At 49.1% G+C, this 22223-nt stretch overlaps 1 protein-coding gene across 1 annotated transcript in view; it reads left to right on the top strand.

The window, feature by feature from the left end:
* Positions 1–22223, top strand: part of ADGRA1 (adhesion G protein-coupled receptor A1) — a 303872-nt gene that overhangs the window by 148452 nt on the left and 133197 nt on the right. Inside the window, exons 8-11 of the mRNA XM_069101685.1 lie at positions 5211–5375; positions 10617–10815; positions 12581–12730; positions 20749–20910. Coding sequence (XP_068957786.1) covers positions 5211–5375; positions 10617–10815; positions 12581–12730; positions 20749–20910 — 676 coding nt within the window. The remainder of the gene's footprint in view (positions 1–5210; positions 5376–10616; positions 10816–12580; positions 12731–20748; positions 20911–22223) is intronic.

Here is a 22223-nt window from a genome sequence, read left to right as displayed (position 1 = left end):
CAGGGGATCACCTTCACTACAGTAGCAATCTCAATAGGGCTTATTTTCGGGGGAGGGCTTATTTTAGAGGAATCTTACACAGTAAGGGGAGGGCTTATTTTCGGGATAGGTCTTATTATCGGGGAAACATGGGTAGTATGGGGGGTATATGTAGCATTGGGGGGGAGCTGCTCTCTCTCCATTGGATATCCCTCCACGAGACCCACCCCTGAACCTCCATTTCGTGAAGGAGCCAGGCTGGTGTCTCAGCCTCCTTCCAGACTCTGGGTGACAAAATCGCAGTTGTACCTGTGTAACTTCTTCACCTTCCCCCTCAAAAAATCCTGGTGTATTTTATTTTACAAATGCTCTGAACTTCATGTTTTCAATACATGAAGCCCCCCTGCTTCCTCTCTTTTGTGTGTGGTCTTCCCTCATTAGAATGCAATGTCCTTGAGGGCAGGGGCTTCACAGTGCCTGGCACAAAGAAGGCACATCATAAAAGCAGTCCATCTGACAAGGCATTCAGCCTCTGGGTGAGGACTCCCAAAGAAGCACAGGCCCAAGGGGATGGTAAAGGCAGGAAGGGACCTAGGTCCGACCTAATCCCACCCTCTTCTTTATCCTCCCTCCTCATGAATACATCCACCTCCGCCTCTAAGCACAGAACTGGGGATGGGCATGGGGATGGGGATGCAATTCCTTGTCTCTGGAGGGGCATTTATCCCTAAGAGGGACCCCAGGCAAAACTGAGGAGCCAATGTCTCCCTACCTTTCTGCAAAACTCACTCCTGATTTTGGCCTTCCTGCAACCCTAACCCTAAATGCATGCATTGCCAGAGTCAGCTCAGTGTTTGGCATTAGACTGACTACCAAATGGAAGGTCTATGGAGCCTTGTGCTGACCTCATTGCTGTGTGCCTGTGAAACCTGGTCAGTCTGCCAGCTCCAAGTCAGGAAACAGGATCGTTTCCCTTGGAATTGTCTTAGGAAGGTTCTGAAGATCACCTGGCAGGATAAGGTGCCAGACACTGATGTCCTTACTCAAACTAAACTGCCAAGCATTCAAACTCTGCTTCAGAGAGCACAGCTCCGAGGGGCTGGCCATGTTGCTCAAATGCAAAACATATGCTTGCCAAAAAGACTGTTTTATGGAGAACTTACACAGGGCAAGTGTCAGAAGAAGCTCTGCAAGGACACTCTCCAGGACTCTCGTGTGACTGTGTGGCACTGGCACAGGACTGCCCAGTATGGTGTGCCCACATCAGAGAAGGTCTGTGCTCTGTGAGCAAAGCAAAATTGAAGCAGCTCAGAGGAAATGCAGGATGTGCAAGTTTAGAGAATCCACCCCAAATGCTCACAGACTATTTCTGCCTGACCTGTGGTAAAGCACTCTGAGCTCGCATTGGCCTGATCAGACACAGACGGACCCACTGTTACCTGATTCCGACACTGATGTCATTTGGGTCCTCTTGAAGAATGAAGGATAACAACCAGTCAACCAACCAAATGGCAGGTACAACCCAAAGTCATTCCTTCATTCATTCATCAATTGTCCCTGCACCCCCACTCCAGTTTACTAAGTACTAGTTAGGCAATAAACTGGAGAGATCTCTTTACCCATAAATAGTTGTTTCTTTCTAGATATCATGTCAGGCCTTTAATTTCTTCTACTTAAATCTGACATCCAAGTTGCTGGCTGTACAATTTATTTACAGTTGAGCAAATGATATAATAGACATATTTGTAAGGCTTTGATGGTGAGAAAGATGGCCACATGTATTACCTTAACCATCCCTTCTCCTGATGTCTTTTCTTCAATTCTTTTCATAGCCCTACCATTGGTTCGCTCAGGATAGCAATTAATGTCTCTTTTCAAGAATTCTTTTCTTATTTATGCTCAGGAGAAAGGTCAGACTCAGTCCTCTTAGAAGGGAAAAAAGCTCTTTCTCTCCCCTCACAATTCCTCTCCAGATATGACAGGTAATTCTCCAGAACAATAATTAAACTCTTAGTCTCTTCATAGATTATAATTAAAATTACACTTTTTGTACAGATTGCTCATATGACAGTTAAACTATAAATTCAAATTTTTATTGCCTCTTCAAGATTTAGTAACATCATCCACAGAATGTGTGGGAGAAACCACATGCAAGGTGTGGAATCATAGGAATTCCTTTCCCATATGACTTGGACCAAATGGCTAATTCCTTAATTCTGTGACACTTGTCCTCATGTCTAAAATGTTTTCAGTCCCTGAACAATCATTTTGGGGGAAGTACTTAAATCTTCATTAACCTTCTGTTTAATACGTACATCACAATTAGAACCACTACCAGAGACGTTGTTTTAAATGAAAATAAAATAAGAGATGACACAGGCATGGTAGTTGAACAGAACAGATGTGTGATACTGAACATACTAATATTACAGAAGGAGAATGTTAGCAGACATAGGGTGGGGATCAAACAACATTTTCCAGTGGAGGTATCACCAGCAGCAGCAGAAGTGATCAGGTCCTCTCCACCCTGGAAAGTGTTGCCATCTTCTTCAGGAAGCGTAGATAGCGCCAGAGAACAGCTTCTGACCCTCTATGGAGGACTTACAGATATAAAGAGACAAGGATTATATGGGATGAGGCTACATAGAGGGCTTGGGATCTGCACTGGACCAAGAAGGTTTTCAACAATACTACAAGTCCTTTTGCTGGTGGCAATGATGGTGGTGGTGAAGATAGAAGTTGGCATTAATAGGACCTTTTTTTCCCCCAGAAGACAATGAATCTTAGGCTACTTTCTCTAAGACTGGCTGTTTTTCTCTCAGACACACCCACCTCTGAAAGAAAAAAAAATCTCATGGAGTAGAAAACATTTGTCTTGTTCCTGTCTTCTTCCAGACTGTCCCTTTGTGATCATCTCTTAGTGGCCCCCTTTCCTTTGAAGTTCTCTACATCCTCTCTATCCCTCAATCCGAATCATTCTTGCAGTTACCTACAAATCCCCTGGTCCCTTTCCCCCTATGTAGTAGCTGGCTCACACCTGCAGCTCTGCCCTTATTCTTGGGGACTTCCACATCCATGTCAAAATTTCCTGGAGCCTCTTGACTTTCTAGTTCACCAGCTTCTAAATTCCCGCGGCCTCCATCTTTACAGAGTCTGAATGCAGATTGAAGCAAACTACTTGCTGTCTCTCTTTTTTGTTTCTCTTTGTTTTGTTTCCTCTTCCTCATTGTTCATTCCATTGGTTATAATTCTTCTTTACAACTTCATTAGTGTTTAATGTGAAGGTATTTGTAGAACCTATACTGGATCGCATGGGGGTGGAAGGGGAGAGGAGAGGGAGGGGGAGAAAATTCGGAACTCAAGGGATTGTGGAACTGAATGCTGTTAACTAAAAGTAAATAAACTATAAAAAAAAAGAAATGGTGGCTTCCAAGGGTGAATTGACTTGTCTGTGGCCAGATGGTCAGTGAGTGTCAGAGGCAGATTTTGAACACAGGTCTCTCTGGACTGCAAAATCCCAGCCTTTCCACTGGAGCCATTGAATTATGTAAAGTTCTGCAGAGATAGGAACAAAAACCCAAACGAAATGAGATGTTGGAAACCTTACAGTGATTCTTGCCAGATTCTCAGAGAAATTTGCAGCCAGGATTTTCCCCAAGGTTGGTTTGGCGAGAATGCCAGCAGAACAGGGGCTGGCACATTCCATTTCATTCATTTTCTTTATAGCTTAAATTCTGCATTATCTGGAAAAGACTTTTATTTCAAGAAATTGTCTCTGTCATGACTGAGGGGTTTTGCAGGTGTGCATTTAGAGGTCCTCTGCATTTAGAGGTCCCACCCTAGATGCCCCCTCCCCCACCAAGAATCATCGTTTATACCCCATACTGTTGCTACCAAACTTGTCTCTAGTCATCTTTAATCTTCATGGTGTTTTGGGGATAAACCACTGGGGCTTGGTTTCCTTGCCTATCTTTGGCCACAACCCCAGGTGCCTTAACTGGGGCATCTCAAACATGGCCCATTTTAGACATGGCTGCCAGAGGGAGGAATCTGAGAATTCAAGATTCCTGTGAGGAATCCTGCCAGGGGCCAGAGCCCTCCTTGGATAGGGACTTGATTCCTTGGATCAGTGATTCCTCTCCCTTTTCTAGATAGCATGACCTTCAGTTACCACCCCCTACTCTTGAACCCTGTGCTGGCCAGTTGTCATGTGAACTCTGGCGAAAGTCAAAGCTGCGTCCAGTTGATCGTCTTCAGACAATTTGGTCAGTCAGTCAATGAGCATTCATTAAGCATTTACTATATGCCAGGCACTGTGCCAATCACTGAAGAGACAAAGAAACAAAACTCCAGTCTAATGTGGGAGGCATCAAGCCACCCACCTTGTACTAACAAGATAGAGACAGGCTCAATCGCCACACGTTCCCCTTCCCTTTGAAATAGCTACAATAAAACCCTATTCGATAGGTGAAGTGTAAGCAGCTTCATCTCGAGGGGTTATGGGCCCACTCCCCAGAGGGGCTGTCTCTGTCTCCTTGCCAAGAACCATCCCCCAACCCAGAGAAGCCCAAAGCTCTGAGCCAGCTCTCTTCAGACCCAATTTCTGCTGGGCTTGATCAATTGGTTGTATTCTGAGGATGTGCAGGTGATTATGGGATGTTTGCAGGTTCTTGGCCCTCCTGGGTTTTCATGGTCTAGAGGACACCAGAATCTCCTTTGGTTCAGGACCATCTTTCAGTGACTGTATGCTTCCTGAGGGCAGACACCATCACTTCATTTTTTTTCAAATCCTTGCTGTGAAGCACGTTGCCTTGCCCAGAACAGGTGCTTGGGCACATTGATTTGTGGTTCAGAACTATGAAAACCTTTTCTGCTGGGGTGGGGAGTAAGAAGGTCACTCCATTGAGAAGGGTGTGCTTATGTCCCCAAGCAGTGGTGACAGGCATATTGGATCATTGCTGCCCCTCCCACAGTGGCAACCATGGCCTATACTTTGGAAGTACCCCTCCAGGCATGATAGGTATACAGCCAGGGTTGCCAGCTGTGGGAAAACCTGTAGGCAACCTGTTCATCCAGGGTGAAGCCCTTAGTCTCCTTTACACTGTGGTAGTCCTCTCTGTGAGGTGACCCCAATTAAACCCCTGTCTCCTGGGCCTGACATGGCCATTTCTGTGCATGCCTCTGGGTAAGCCAGGTGTCTCACCAATGTCCTGGTCCTTCATTCCTTTCAGGGAGCTCACTCTCTCCAGCATTGGCACTGATGCTGCAGGATCCTGGGAGTGTCGGGTCAGCAATACTTACGGCAATAAAACCAAAGGGATTGAGATCACGGTGTTGGAAACCACAGCGCCCTACTGCCCTGCAGAAAGGATCTGGACAAAGAAGGGTGACTTCAGGTAGGGTACAGCCCAGGGCTTCTGCATGGAGTCAGTCTCTAAAACCATTGGGCTGGTGACTATGGAAGCCTGGCAGAGATAATGTTCAATGCCCACTGGAAGCATGAGGTGAGCTGTGGTGCTTGGCATGGGCAGGGCAGGGAAGCTGCTGCCATTGGCTATCACCACAGCTTTGCCCAGCACCTACACATAGGGTCTGGTGTATCAGAGGTGTTGAAAAGCATGGACTGACTGATGACTGGCTGAGGGCCAGAGACCAGAATCATGATGCTCACTTTCTGGGAGCATGTTTTGGTGTCCCCCTGATGAACAGGCGGCACAAGTGACTTATCCATGACCACAAAGCCAGGAAATCTTTTTCCCCAATTTTTAAACATTTTTATTTAAAAATTTGAGTTCCCAAATCCCTCCTCCCTCCCCAAGATGGTAAGCAATCAAACAGAGGTTATGAATGTACGATTATGTAAAACATTTCCTTATTAGTCATTTTGTACAAAAAGACTCAAATAAAAGAAACAAAAGACAGAAAGTGAAAACTAACCTGCTTCAGTCTGTATTCAGACCATATCCATTCCTTCTCTGGAGGATGACAGTCTGCTTCATCATGAGTTCTGTGGGATTATCTTGGATCATTGTATTGGCTGAGAATAGCCAAGTCTGTCAAAGTCGTTCATCTTACAATGGTCTCCTGGGTCGGCTCACTTCACTGCATCAGTTCATGTAAATTTTTATAGGTTTTTCTGAAATCCTCCTGCTTGTCATTTCTTATAAAATCAGAAACTCTCACAGGTGGGATTTGAACCTGGGTTTAAATCTATCCAAATTCATTGCCTATTGTAGCACCCACACATCAGGCTGCTCTGGAGTGTGGGTGACTGGAGATGTGGGAAGCTAATAATTAACCTGGACGTAGTTCTTTAAGGTCCAAAAAGGGCTTTACAGACAAGAGTTCAGTGGATCTTCACTGCAAGGTGGGTGCTGTTATTAGCATGCCATTTTAAGATGAGGAAACTGAGTCAGGTACAGGTGAAAGGACTGGTCCAGAGTCCCCTAGTGAGGAAGTATCTGGGACCACACTTGAACTCAGTCAGCCTGACACCAGGCCCAGAGTTCTAAATGGGGTACTTTGATGAAGATTATTTTGTTAGAGTTCTGTCTTGGAATCCCCCAACAAGCATTTATAAAGGACCTGTGATGGCCAACCTTACAAAGTCTACTCTTCCTAAAGGAAGTCACTGCCAAAGTTCAGGCCATCCCAGAGTTTCCTTGGCAAGCCTGTGCATTTTATTTAATGCATTTAAAAATACCCTGAGAAAGGCTCCCCTGACTTGCCCCACCAAGGGGCTCCAGGATGCCAGAAAGGTAAAGCTTCAGATACTGCCCCTCTGTAGGGGTGGGTGATGGCTCAGTATGAAGGAAAAGACCATGACCCACTGGGTGCATCTGAGTCTGTCAGTGAAGGCTCAGAGTGTAACTTTAAGGCACAGTGTCAGAGACCATTTGAAAACACGGGCTGCTAACTTCTTCCCATTATATAACCTGTCCCCCTAGACCTGCTTCCCCTGCCCCATTCTGTTCTTTGGGTGGGTGGGTGTGAGGATGTCTGAGGAACACTTCAGAAAAACCCTATGCCCTGGCATTCAGGCCAACAGGATGCTCTCCAACAGAAATGTCCAGACCCTTCACTCTGATGCCTGGAAACGCCCCTGCTTTCTCTTTAGCAATAAAAGCTTTCTATGGTCCTCCGTTCCTTCTCCAACCAAAGCCAAGGGCATCCTGTCATTGTGCATCAATCAAAAGCAGAGACCATGGAGTCGGCCCACACTGATCATTCCTTACAAAGTCCATACAACCACATTTTTTGAAACCTCTATCAAAAGCCTGCTGGGTTCTTGGATTTCTCTGGCATTCATTTGAAAGTGATACATTAAAAATTCTAGAGAATGTCTTTTGGGTCAGCCCAGCTTTCTCCCAGGCAGCTGGTCCCAAAGGCTGGGCCTCTGAGATGTGCTCTGCTCCTGCTTATGCAGAGTCTTTGAAGGGGAGTTGTTCTGGCAAAATCGATGGGAGAAAGGAAGTGGCAGAAGAGCAGCTGCCATTCTAGGGATGGGAAAGGAAACTGCACAGCTGGAGAGACAGGCTCCCTTTGGGGGCCTACAGGATTGAGTGAGGGAGGGAAGAGAATGAGCAAGCCTGGACATGAAGGGTGAGGCTACAGGGTCCTGCCCCCGCCTCTTCTCACCTCTGCTGGGAACATTATCAACTGGGGAAATTTTTTTTGCAACAAATATCTCTGATAAAGGCCTCATTTCTCAAATATATAGAGAACTGAGTCAAATTTATAAAAATACAAATCATTTCCCACCTGATAAATAATCAAAGGATAGGAAAGGGCAGTTTTCAGACAAATCAAAGCCAGTGATAAAAAAAAAAATGCTCCAAATCACTATTGATTAGAAAATGTAAATTAAAACAACTCTGAGGCACCACCCTACACCTCTCAGATTGGCTAATATGACAGAAAAGGAAAATGTTGGATGTTGGAGGGCATCTGGGAAAACTGGGACACTGATACATTGTTGGTGGAGTTGCAAAATGATCCAACCATTCTGGAGAGAAATTTGGAACTATGCCCAATGGGCTATAAAACCATTCATTCCAAGGGATAGCTAGGTGGCACAGTGAATAGAATACCAGCCTTGGAGTCAGGAGGATCTGAGTTCAAATCCAGCCTCAAACATTTGACACACTTACTAGTTGTGTGACCTTGGGCAAGTCACTTAACCCCAATTGCCTTGCCTTTTCCCCTACCAAAAAAAAAAAACAACAACTGTACATACCCTTTGATCCAGCTATGCCACTGCTAGGTCTGTATCACAAGGACATCCAAAAGAAAAGAAAGGAAGAAAAGGATCCATTTGTACAAAAATAGTTCTCGCAGCTCTTTTTCTAGTGGCTAAAGATTGGAAATCAAAGAGATGCCCATCAATCAGGGAATGGCTCAGCAAGCTGTGGTCTGTGATTGTAATGGAATATTATTGTGCTGTATAAAATGACAAATAGGATAATTTCAGAAAAACCTAGGAAGACTTACGTGTACTGATGCAAAGCAGAGTGAACAGAAGCAGGAGAACCGCGTACACAGTACCAGCCAATACTGTCTGAGGAAGAACTGTGAATGACTTAGCTCTTCTCAGCAATGCAATGATGCGAGACAATCCCAAAGGACACATGATGAAGCCAACTACCCCCCCCCCCATAGAAAGAACTGGTGTCTGAAGACAGACTGAAGCAGGTTAGCCTTCGTTTCTTTTCTTTTCTTTGAGTCTGGGACAAAGTGACTAATACAGAAATGTTTGACACAACTGCGCAGGTATACCCTCTCTATCTGCTTACCCCCTCAGGGGAGGGAAAAAAAGAATTTGGAACCCACAACTTCAAATAAAAATGTTTAAAAATTGGAAAATAAAAGATTCCAATTATAAATAAATAAATATAGAATCTAACAAAATGCATTCTCAAATATTGGGATTAAAACCGCAGTGTCTCCGCAATTCAGTTTATTCAGTGATGCATCGCCTGCTTCAGACTCTCTTCCCTCTTTTCTGAAATGTCTTTGGGGAAATGAGCTCATCCTCATTGGTTTAAATTTTTCATTAACTCAGTTCATTTTCTCATCTGTGTCCTCTCTTCCTGCACTGCCTTCTGCTTGGCTGCTTATCGAGCTGTGGGGAATGAAGGTAATTTTTCCTCACGGCTTAACTTTATTGGGAATTGAAATGAATTAGTTATTTCACGATGTCTCAGGATGCTCTCCTCCAACACCAAAGAGAGTGTTTGCGTTTTTAAGATGAAAATGGGATGAAGAGCCTGTGCTGAAGCTTCATGCTGTGAGCTCCTGTGGGTTGTTCTCTTATCTGTGTGGAACCTGTGGCTGAGACAGGAGGGGGAGGCTGATCTGGAGGGGTGACTCCAAGGGGTCCCTTTCCCTCTGTGACCCCCCCCCAATCTTGAAAAAAGCTTAGGTATGCTTCATGACCGGATTGCCCTAAATGTAGCTGGGTGATAGGGTCCCAGCTCCTGCCCAGGCACTCACTGTACTAGGGTCATGTCAGGAATAGGACAGCCTTTATTCCACACTCTTAGAGAAATGTCTGGCCCACCCTTGTCATGGGTCCAATCTTCCAGCTGCAACAGCCACCTTGGCGATCTTCCTTCTCCAACCAGCTGTTGAGGAGACTGATGACCACCTCCTAATGTCAGGAACTTGCACTCTTGGGGTCATCCATGAGGCATTCCCAAAGTTGGCACTGATCGGGACCATCCCCCCCCCCCCAGAAGGTTGGATTCAGGGACCACACAGGGAGAATTCAGAATTCCTCCTTGACAGAGGAATTGGGGGTTCATGCATTCCCCCCTCAAGAGAATGTGCTGGCCATTGTCTTGAGATTCTACCATAAACATCATCCTTTAAGGGGAGGGGAAACCACCGTGGCTACCTCACATTCACATCTACAAACACACACACATTCACACAGATACAGATACATACTCACACAGATGATACACATACATTCATACAGATACACATACACACATACATACACAGAGATACACACACTCACATAGATACACACACAGATACACACACTCACAGATGCACACACACAGATACTCTCTCACAAACACACACATGCTCTCACATACACTCTCACAGCCCCCCCCCCAGGTAAAAAGTCCCCTCAGTGGTAACTCTGGAGAATGGCTGAGCTGGCCTCAGACCAGCTTTTCTCTAACTTCTCTCTTCAGGCAGCCGCCCACTCCCCCCACTAGGAGACAGCCCCAGTCTAAGACGCCAGTCAGTAAGACAGAAGTGAATATACAGAAGCCTTGGAGTAGTGCCTAGTGGGTTGAACCAGGCATAAGAAAGACCCGGGTGAATCCCTCCTCAGACACATCCTAGCTGTGTGATCCTGGGAAAGTTACCGAACCTCTATGTGCCTCGATCTGGGCTCCATGGTTCCCCAGGACGCTGTGAGTTTGTGAACCAGGCCTATTACCCTCCTGAGCCAGGCCACATTTCCTGGCTGTGTCTCAGCAGTGGGGCTCCAGAAGTCCATGAACTCAGGGCCACCTGAAGTGCCTCCCGGCTGTGGCCCTCAGGCTCTCTAGAAGCCACAACGGCTCTTCCAGATTCCAAGGGAGGAGATGCCTGAAGTCCTCTGTCTCTGCTGTTTCTAGGTGGCCCAGAACCTTGGCAGGGGTGACAGCCTCCCAACCGTGCCTCCCTTTTTCACTGAGCCTGGTGGCCCTCCGCAGCGGTCCCGAGGAGCCCAGGGCTCGGCGCAGGTGCGGTCCGTCAGGCCACTGGAACGAGGCCGACCTCTCCCAGTGCCCCGCTCCCCAAGAAGTCACCCAGGTGTTCTTCGCCTTTGCTACGGTAGGTGAGCCATTACCTCTGTCCTCGGGGGCTATCCCTGTGTGACCAGCAGAGCCCGAGGCTGGCTGTCAGGCTGGGTGGGACTCGCTGGAGTCGCTCTTGAACACAGGCACCCAGGGTGAGGGGCCATCGGCGGGCAGCGACATCCTGGGGACAGACAGGCTGGCACGAATTTCCCTTCGAAGGCATCGTGCTGGGGGCGGACAGGCGCGCGGGCAGGCAGGCAGTCAGGCGGGCGAGCTACCGGGCAAGCAGGGAGTCAGGCAGGCAGGCAGGCGGGCTACTGAGCGGGCAAGCAGGGGGGAGGCCGGGCGGGTAGGTGGACGGGCAGGCGCGGGCAGGCAGTTGGGTAGGTGGGAGGGGAGGATGATGGCTGGGAGGCTGACTGGGCAGGTAGGCGAATAGGGGGGTGGGCAGAGCACGCTTGGCCGGCTTTGTGGCTAGCTGGTTCCCACCTCTGTCCATCCCAGGCTACACAGAAGCCCTAGCTGCCAGGCTAGCCAGCGGCTCTCCCCATCCGGTCAGCCCCATGTCACTAAGCCTGTCCCCTCCCAAGGTTGCTCACTTCTTCCCCTGGGACCCCCTCAAGCCCCACTCTGTTCTCTCAGCCCTCCCCCTCTCCGGCTCCTCCCACTGTCTGGCATTCCCAGAGACCTGGCTTGCTCCCAAATACACTTGTTCTCCTGAACGTGGCCCTGGACACACCCTCCTGGCCGCCAAGCGACCCCTGGGACAGGAGGAGGTGGAGGAGGAGGCAGTGACAGACTCCAGGCTCCTCACTGTCCCTCTGAACTCTCTCTTCCTTTAGGGGTCTTGTGTGGGCACTGCCAAACACTGATGTGAAGCAACTGGGTTGTTTAGTGTTTAGAGCACTGGACCTGGAGTCAAAGGCCCAAGTTCAAATCCATCCGCAGAGCTATATGGTCCTGGGCAAGTCACCCTCTCAGCCTCAGTTTCCTCAGCTGTAAAAATGGGAATAATATTCACAGGGCTGCACGCCTTGAACTTTCTTGCTAAGCACACACACCCCTGGGCCTCACAAATCCAGCCCAGGGGTAAGGAGACAGAAGCAGTATTGCTGGCACTGCCACTTGTTAGAAGGGTGATAATGATGGACACCATCTACCCAGAGGCCTATCGACTCCCACCCCTACTCAAAAGCCCGGATCATCCTTAACAGGGGAGCAGCCAGTGCTGAACCATAGTCTGATCAAGTCTAATTTGTCCTCTTCCTGACTTGGGGAATTTTAAGGGGAAAAGGAAGATCCTTTCTTACCCCCAAGGCCATCCTAGGTTGGCACAGAAACCCACCACAGGCAGCTGGAGACAAGCAGGCACTTACCTGTCTCCTGGGAAGAAAGGCTGTACTCATCCCAAGGGAAGTAACCACCTCCCCACCACATGGGCTGAGCTTCTCTGAAGCCTGAGGCCAACAGAAAAAAAAGAATACCTATCCCGAGTCTAGCACAGTGCCTGGGACATCATAGGTGCTCAATAAATGCTCTGATTGATTGCCATCTTCCCAGAAATCCCCTTCTAGGGGTAGGACTGGTATATGTAGGCAACCTCCACAGGCCCATACAATGACAGAGCCCGGGGTGGGGGTGGGGCTACTACCTGTTCTCTTGGACTGGAAGATTGAGGCTTTGACAAAGCAGGTTTGGAACAGCTGACTTCGGAAGGGTGACTCTTGGATCCCCCTCCCGGATTCTACTGAGCAGTGAATGATGGAGGCCTCTGACATCAGCCTCCAATGTCCTTTCAGACACATATCAATGTCACCAATGTGCAGGAGTTCTCCCTCCAGCTGGCTGCCCACACTGCAGGCGCTTCCAACTTCACTGGGCAGATGGACATCCTCTACCTGGCCCAGACGATGGAGAAGTTACTGGCCTTCCTGGGTGAAGTCAAAGAAGTAAGACATTTCTGTTGTGGGGTAGAGAGGGAGATGGGCAAAGTAGGGACACATGGGCCTGAAGGTGCGTCTGCCTGCAGGGGAAATGATAGAGTTTGGAGAACTGTCTACATTTCTACATTTTGTGTCTGACCCTGTCCTTCTGTGTGTGTGTGTGTGTGTGTGTGTGTGTGTGAGGCTGGGGGGGGGCCCACAAACACTCCCCCTCTGACCTCCAAGAAAGAGAGTGACACCAGAGCAAGACACAGGCTCACTGTTCAATGCCAGGGAGGTGACACTGGAACATGAGGAAACAAGCCTCATTGCTGTCTCCTCCCAGATGTGCAGGACTGTGCCTGCCTCCCTGGCCTGGAGTAAGGGCAGGTTCTCTTCATATGCAGTGGTCTGGAATGCCCGGTCCCTCACCTAAGCACTTCTCAGGTATGTGTTTGCTCCATGCTTAGCCTGAGCTGCTGGAGAGTTAGATTGGGTGTGCCCGTGCTAAGGAGTCCACTATATGTGGTCTAGGAGAGAGTGACCTGACCAAGGTATTATTGGATAGAGTTCTGAATGACCCAAGGCAAGTGCATCAACTTTCTCTGGGTCTTCCCAGCCTCAGAGCCTCATACCTGGCAGAGCCTGCAGGAACATCAAGCCCTTCCCTTCCATGGGCCCAGCAAGTGCCTATTAGGGACCCCCCACCTCCAGTGGCAGCCCAGCCCACTCTGGGACACTCTACATGGGCCTCTGGGAAGCTCCTTCTCCACCCTCCCATGCTCCAGGCTCTGCCCTGGGTGAAGGGGGGAAGGGGACAGTCCAGGCCCAAGAAGACTCATTTCTCTCCCACTGTACAGCCCTTCATTTAGTGAAGATGTTTCAGCTTCTTATCATCTTGCTTCTATCAGGGTTGTGGTGATGACTGAGCAGCACTTAGCCCTGTACCTGGCACACAGTATGTGCATAATAAATGTGTTCCCTCCTCTCCAGAATCTTCTTTTCTCTGGGGTCAACATACCCATTTCCTTCAAGTCACCTGCATGTGACTCAGAGCCCTATTCTTGGCTGCCCTCCCCTCGTCTCAGCCACTCACCAAAGTCCCTCCTAAAATGTGGAGCCCAGGGCTGAATCGCATTCTGCCAAACAGAGGGAACCTGGCCCTCCCTGCCCGCTCCCTTACATCTGGCTGGCATTAATGCCCAACCTCTGCTCTTGTACTCACCAGAACCCCCAGCCCTTCTTTCCAGACAAACGTATCCAGTCGAAGCAGAGAGGCTGATAGTCTGACCCTCAGGAGAATACTTGACATTTATTCCCATCATGCATCTACTTAGGGTCTTTGACCCAGTGTCCTCCCCTGTCCGTACCTGTCCCCCAGTGTATTTGCTGCTCTTCCTCCATGGCCTCAACAATTAGCACACCACCTCTTAGTGCAGTGCCTGGCCCGTGGCAGGCGCTTAATAAATGCTCGATAAAAATGTCCACCAACACGGGAGCCAAGGGGAGATCCCTCGGATCGGAGACCTTCCAGCTTGACATGGAGTCATTGACAATGGATTACTCTTTGGAGCAGTGAGCTCTACCAGCTCCCTGAGTTTTCTCCACACTCCAAGTCCACAGGGCATGAAGGGCTCTGTGGCACCCTTTTGACAACATTGACAATTCTCCCTGACCTAAGTGGGTCAGGGCCAGCCTGGCATGGCAGCCCAAAGAGCCTGATGATACATGGGCTGTGCATCTCACTCAGCCTGGGCTCGTATTCGTGAGGCTACTCTGCCCCCCTTCTTCCAGGCTCTGTGTGGTCTGGGCTGTGAAGGATTCTGAGCCAAGGGTGCTTTGCTGACACCCTGGTGATGCCTGCCCTATTCATAATGAGAATTTGCCACGCAGTCTTCATATGTTGAGACAGACGCCAAAATAAAAATAGGATCAGAATGAATTCCACAGATGATGTCATCAGATGCAGACACCCCTCGGACAAGGCTCCTCTATAGCCCATTTGTAACTGAAGGGTGTCAGTCTAGTTTATTAAAGACACTACCACCCACCAGTGGTGCACTGTCTCATGGGGTGCCATGGAGGCTTTCCCTCGTGTGAGTCTCCCAGCCAAGGTCTCAATGACAAACCTCCAAAAGACCCTCTGCCTTCCTGCCTGGCCATCACTGCTGCCAAGGTGAACGGGCAACCAAGGGTCTGGGACCATCTCACCCCAAGCAGCTCCCCTGCGGCCAGCATTAAACCACCCCTTCATTAACCCGATTCACTGGGAGCCCCCTGGGCACCAGGGCTGCGGCTAGGAACTCTGAAAATGAGTCTGGGAGACATTCTTGGCCCTGGAGATCAGGTGGCCAGAAGCTCTCCTGCTCTGGGGTGCTGGGAACATGAACAAGTCCACTTTGGGTGTAGGGACCCCTCAGCAACTGACCCTTGTCTGGCACAAAGCGTTTACCAAATGGTTTTTCATTCCTCCACATAAATGTTAGCATCCCCATCGCCCTTGTGGCTGCTGTTATAATCATTGCTAAAATAATACTGAAGGCAACACCAGGGACATGGAGGACCAGGCACACAGTGCCAGGGGAAGGACAAAAGTGAACACCACCCCCAAAGGCTTGCGCTGGGGCCTCAGGTCTCTTCTAGAGCTTTGGGGAGCACCTCCTTAGAGAATGAACACACAGGAAAATGGGAATAAGCATTGCCCTTGGAGAGAAAAGCAGGCCAGAGGGGCTGGCATCTTCAGTGAGCCCACACCAGCCTTCTCCCAGACCCATCTGAGCACCAAGAACACGAAGGGACTAAGGGCCAGGTGTGGGGCTGGGGACAATACTTGGGGATGGCTGAACAAGTCGTGGTGTGTCAGTGTGATGGAGTTAACTGCTGTGGCATAAGAAATGGTGAAGAGGAATGATTCATAGAAACCTGGGAAGTCTCGAATGGATGAATGCAGAGAAGAGAGCAGAACGAGGAAGCATTTACAGAATCCCAGCAATACTATCAAGAGAGTCACCTCTGAAATACTTAGGAACTCATCCACACGCTGACCAGTCATGACTCACCTTGGTGCCCCGACACTGTCCAGGACCCCACTGGGGGCTCACAAGGGGTGGCCTGACCTTTCAGCAGCTAAGGGTCAGCTTGACATCTGGACCATCTCTCACCTCCCTCTGGGACATCATCCTTAATGGTATTTCTCTTCATTTGTAACACGGTGGAGACAAGTGCCCGTAATTAAACACTCACTTTTCTATTTCTCCACAAGTCACCTGGCCTCACTCACAAGCCAGCAGGGTCTTGACTCCTACAAAGGTTCAGAGATTCCTAGAGCTGGAAGAAGCCTCTGAGCCATCTTTCTGGAATGCTCACGTTGCAGATGGGGAAACTGAAGACCAGAGACAGGTGAATGAGGAGAGTTCCCCCCTCTTCTCATGCCCAGCCCTAGAAACAAGGGGCAGCTAGAACCCACCTACCTTCCTCTGTTGGACTGAACTGAAGACTACAGTCTGTGATGTCCAGAAACTTGGGGTAGCTGTTAAGGTAGCCCCTGAAGCAGAAGACCAAATTCATCCAGTATTCCTTAATGCCCTACAATCCACAGAGTTCAAAATGTTTTTTGTTTTGTTCCCCCCCGAGGAAGCCTGAATGCATTGAAGACTCATAATTCAATCTGACTGCAGGATTCACTTCTCCCAGACCTCCAGGGAATTGTGTTGTGCATCTCAGGACCTTCCTTGAAAACGATCTATTTATAACTACAGAAACCACAGCTGAGGAATGCAAGCATGACTGGACCTCCCTTTCCCCTCACACAAGAGGTCCTGGTGGGGCGAGCCCTGGGCTTCCTGCTGGAAAAGATCCAATGTCTGGATAGAGACAGGATCTGACCTCAAGGAGCTCCCAGTCTAGCAGGGGCCATGCTGAGATGGGTAGAGATTGAGCTCATGTGTGGGACCAGACATGCTGCACGTTGGAATTGGCCCTGACCAGAGAAAGGTCAGCACCAGTGAGGGCAGGACTGGGAAGTCACACCTGCCTCCCATGCCCCTCTCTGTTTACATTGAGCATTTTTTTAAACCTCAGTTTATTTCATTTTGAGCCAAAGTAGGTTTAAAGAGAAGTCATTTCCCAAAGAGATGGGTTTACACATCTGTGCTGATCTGAAGGGAATGCTGTATGACAATAAGCAGTCAAGGAGAGCGAGTCTGAAATGGATTCATTTTGGACAAGGAATGGAGGGAGGGTCAAGGCACAGGCAGCTCCCCATTGAGGGCACATCTAGAAAAGCTTTCTTCCTCCCACCAGTCACACACTCTTCACCTAGTAAATATAAAGAACAGGAGGAGAGACAAGCAAAGAAAGCCTGGGGAACATCAAGAGGCAAACCTCAGCAGAGCATGGGCTCCCCATGGGCAGCAGCAGGCCTGGTGGCTCTCCCTCCATGGGCTCCAAGTCCAGCCTCCTTCCTGCCTCAGTAGGTAGATTGGTGGATCTTTGCTGGGAGAAGGAACATGAAACTGAAGAGGACCCCTTCCCAGGAGCCCTGCCCCTGAACGCCTTCCTCTTTCAGGCTGTCCCCTTTCCTCCCTTAGGAATCCATTTGATGTTCTGATTGACTACCCATGACAACTAAATCCCATTCACCTTCCTCCTATCACTAATCTTCCCTTCCCAAACCCCCACCTGCATCCACCCTCGCCATGCATGTTCTCTGCTCCAACTCTGCTGAAGGAAGGAGCGTGATGCCTCAGTTCACTTGTCTAACCTCTCCCGAGCCCTTACTGCTGCACGGCCACCCTGTCGCTGTCTCCTGACTGACTCCCTACACATCTCCATAGCATTTTCCCAAATCTCTTTTCTCAAGTTTCCTACATCCCCTGGGACCTCTCCTCCTCCTCTGAGTCCCTACCTCATATTGGCCTAAGGAATTTGAAGCTAACATGTGTTCCCTCTTCTTCCCAGCCCTACACCTCAGGTCCCTCAGTGTTAGTCTCTGGTCACTTGTCCCTTGTTCCATCTTCCTCCCATTTCCTCCAGGAGCTTGCCTCTCTACCATCCCCCCTCTGTAGTCTTTGGTCCCTTCTTATATGCTGACTCTTCTGTTTTCTGAAAACCTTCCCAGATTCCACTATCCTTAAATAAATAGATAAATAAATACATACATACCCCAAAGCCTTCAATTGAGTCTGACTTTCTCTCCATCCATTACTTAGATCTCTGTTCACAAATTCCTAGAAGAGGCTGCTTTTATTCATTGCTTCTACCCCTCCCATCCCTTTCATTCCTCCGACCTTTGCAGTCTGGCTTCTAACCTACCACTGGACAGAAACTACTCTCTCCAAGGTGATTGTGGATCTCTTAATTTTGGGGACCAGAGTTTTTTTTCCAACAGGCATCATCTTTCTTGACTTCTCTGTAGTGTCCAGCTTTATGGACCATGTTCTCCCAGATTCTTTCTCCTCCTTAGGAGGACTTCCCAACACTTCTCTCCCCTTGTTACCTTTCTGTCCATCTGATTTCTCCTTCCCAGGAACTTTTCCCAAGTCATTTATGTCTGTTTGGGTGTCCTCTAAACCTATGTCTTGGGCCCCTTTCTCTTCTTTGTCTCTACTTTCTCCCCTGATCAGCTCCCAGGCATTCAGATAGCATCTCTAAGAAATACCTGCCTGATCTCCACCCCCAGGCCTGCATCACCAGGTGTCTGCAGAACATCTCCACCTGGATATCCTGGAGACATCTCAAAGTCAACTTCTTGTCAAATGCAGAACCCTTTGCATTTTCCCCAAAGCCCATCTGTCTTCCCAACTTCCTGATTTCTTTTGAGGAGACCTCCAGCCTTTTGGTCACCAAGGCTTTCATGACTTAACTCTCCCTCACTCATTGTCTTTTCTAAATAGCCCCTCAACCCTTTCACATCTATCCCCAAACTCATCTAGCCTTCAATCCCATCACTCTACTCTTGTGGCTGCCACCGCCCTTGTCTGGCTACTTGTGTGGATGTCAGCTTCCTAATGGACACCTCTGCTTCCCTTCCACTCAGCTGCCAAACTGATATTCTAAGATGAATGTGTGGCTATGTTTTACTGCTTCCCTCGAGAAGTTCCAATGACTCTTATTGTCTCGAGGAGAAAATGCAAACCCTTTCCTTTGAGTTTTCCTCTGACAGGGTTTGAAGGGAGTGCATATTACCCCTTCCATGCTCTCTGCATTCTTCCTGGCCATACTCCGTAGACAGTAAGCTTTTCCCCACTTCCTGACCTCTGCAGTCTATCCCTCATGCCTAGAATGCTCTTCACCCTCAGCTCCTGGGATCCCTAGCTCCCTCCAAGGGCCTTATATCCAAGGGCTTTCTTCATTTCCTCCCCCTCCCTCACAATTGTTAATGTTCTTCCCTCTCCCCAAAATCACTTCCTATCTTGTTTCTATGTCTTTGTGACATTTTCAGTCAGCAGAATGTAAACTCCTTGAGGGAACTTTGTCTCCAGCATGACCAGGCTGTTTTGGGTGTCATCTGTAGCTTCTTCTTCCTTCTCCTCTTCCTCCTCCTCCTCTCCCTTCTCCTCCTCCTGTGTACCATCATACACACCCTCTTCTCCTACAGTGCCCAGATGGAACCTTGACTTGCTCCCCCCATGACTTCCATCCTTCATCTCCCAAAATTCCTTTCCATATAATGTTTAGCACCAAACTAAAACCTGGGATGGTATGGGTACGTTGAAATCCTCTCCATCCCTTGGGGATGCTTGATGTGAGAAGGCAGACTCTCTGCTTCTACTCTAGGCTGATGCATCTTCCTCCAACACTCAGTTACACCCCAGGAAGAAGGCCCTGATTCTTTATTCCAGTTGGTTTTCATTAATTTCCTCAATCACCATTTATTATCTGACTGTGGAAGGCACAGGAGTAGGAGACACCATCCCTTTCTTGGAGGAATAAGCTGAAAACCTATGTCTGGAAAGAAGAGAAGCTATGCAGCCCTTTTCCCTGCACAGGGATGGATTCAAGCCAGCTCTTCAGAAGCTCTAGCCATAGAGCCAGGCATGTCCAAGCTCACATGGTCCCCATTTCAGCCCCAGAAGGGCGGATAGCACCCTCTGTCTTTTGCAAGTGAGCCTCAAGAGTTAAGAAGTTGTCCCAGGGCATTTAGCAGTGAGAGTCAGGGTCTGAAGCCAGGTTCCCGAACCCAAGTCCATCTTCTCTCTAATATCTTAATCCAGTATCCCCTCCACTCTGAAGCTGCTGCCCTGCCACTTTCCATTCCACAGAGATGCCTCTCCCAGGTTTAGCTGATCACCTCTAACCTCATCCCCTGCTGCTCACTCGAGCCTTGTCTGATATCACCTGCCTCAGCCTCATCTCCCCTCTGATTGGTGGCTATAGGGCAGAGGACCAAACCCCTCCCAATGCCTTCCTTTATAAAGGGCAGAACCTGGGCTTAGCTCACTCCACTCTGTACCTGCTGCCCTGCCTGCCTCCAACTCCAGGGAACAAGGTGCCCCTCAGTCAGGTGCCCTCCCCACTCCTCTCCTGCCTTCTTTTGTGTGTTGTCTTCCACGTTAGACTGTAAGCTCCTTGAGGGAAGAAATTGTCTTTCTTTTATTAATTGTCTCTTCAGAACTTAGCACAGTGTCTGGAACATAGTAGGTACTTCATAAAATTTTATTGAATTGGATTAATAGCCGCCTGGCATTTCACATAGCAGCCAGATAAGGACATGCACAACTGAGTAAGCTGGGTCCAATGTAATGAGTTTCCCAAGACTGGGAATGGGAAGGGACTTTAGAAAGGATGAAATTTCACACTTTCATTTGACCAGTGAGGAAACGGAGACCAAGAGGGGAAGATCCTTGCCCAGGGTCATGAAAGGAGTTAGTAAGGAGCAGAGACAGGCTCCAGTGGGGGCTTCTGCTCCTGACCCAGTCCCTTTCTTCCTGTAGTGTTGAGCAGAGTGGGTGGGCTTGTCTGCTCCATGGGGTCTATGGTCTGTCTGTCTGGGGGACATGCTAATGTGGCTCTCATACATCCCTGGGGCTTCTTCTTTCCTGTAGCTCGGAGACACTCTGGTCCAAATTGCCAGCAACCTCATGTTGATCGATGACCACGTGCTGTGGGAGGCGCAGAATGAATACAAAGCTTGCACAAGAGTCTTGAGATGCATAGAGCATGTAGCTGACCAGGCCCTGAGTGGCGGTGCTCGGTCGCTATCCAAGGTACTCTCTCTGGGGCTTCCTTCATGCCATGCAATGAGGGAGGAGGCAGGGGTTGTGAATGGCATCCCATTACAATGCCTGTGCATGTCCTGAATCCTCAGCCGCAATGCCCAGGCAACCTCAAAAATGAGCACCAGAAGGATCCTGGGTACTTGTGCCCACCATGTTCTTGGGCGACCCTGGCCACCATTCCATTGGTTCAGCTTGTGCTGGGCCATGGGCATCCTCCAGTGTTCGGGGATGTCACATTGGCAGTAAATTATTCTCTGCATTAGCGATGGAGTCCTACAAAATGAGTCAATGAGGAAACCCATTTCCCTGGAGACTTGTGGCCCCTGGGTCCTTCTCTTTTTCCTCCTTGTGCCCCATCTGAAAGGGGGAAGATCCCTCCCCCCAATTAAGGGCAATATTAGCAAATAGGTTAATGTTGGTCAATAGCCAGAGGTCAACCCTTTACCATGGGTTCTGACTGGCAAGACTTTATGAAGCCACTGGATCTCTCTAAACTGCCTGTCAAGGGAGGGAGGGAGGGAGGGAGAGAGGGGGGGGGGGGGGAGGGAGAGCACTTGCACGCTCACGCACACACACATACACACACACGCTCTTTCCCAGCTGCCTTTGTCCAAGTTAGTCAGGCGCCCCTTGATCATGGGTCTGTGTGCTTCAGGACCCTGCTTCTCCCTGACAAACATGACCCCATTTCTTTCCAAGAGGTTTCTAAGAAGCAGCTGATCATGCTCCCTCTTTACCCCATCCCTGAAATGGCCACAAGGCCAAAAGGAGGCTGTCTGTGGCAGGTGGGGGAGGGGGCATGTGGAGGCCATGACGCAGAGGCCACAGTGCTGCTGGCCTTGGGGCTCTTTCAGAGAACTCAGATCTTCAAAGAGGACTTAGGTTTTAGTAGAAACAGCCCGAGGTGTGGAGTCACCTCAGACACTTGGAAGCTTCCTGACTGTGGACCCGTGAACACACAGAACCTCCATCTCTTTATCTATAAAATGGGGACATATACCCTGCAGCATATATCTCTCATGGGGTAAACATCTGGCTGCCCCAAGTGTGTGCCTGTTGGCACCACCATCCGAAGGTCTCTTTTTTTCCTTGTTTCTGCTTAGTGAGGTAAGTCCTACGGGGGCCTGGGATCCCTTTTCCCACCACATGCCTTAGGGTCTGGTTTACAAGGCTCCCCAGCAGCTCTCTCATCACTTCTGCTCCAGAGGGTTCCTCCTTTCCTTCAAAACCTGCTCAAGTGCCCCCTTCTCCATCAGTTAGTCAGTCAGTGAACATTAATTAATAACCAATTTTGTGCCAGC

The sequence above is a fragment of the Petaurus breviceps genome, unplaced genomic scaffold (genome assembly GCF_028583685.1).
Source record: "Petaurus breviceps papuanus isolate PSGF00001 unplaced genomic scaffold, PetGlider_PUasm1.0 490, whole genome shotgun sequence".
Lineage (NCBI taxonomy): Eukaryota > Metazoa > Chordata > Mammalia > Diprotodontia > Petauridae > Petaurus > Petaurus breviceps.
The sequence above is the reverse complement of the archived record's forward strand: the minus strand, read 5'-3'. Positions and strand labels throughout refer to the sequence as shown.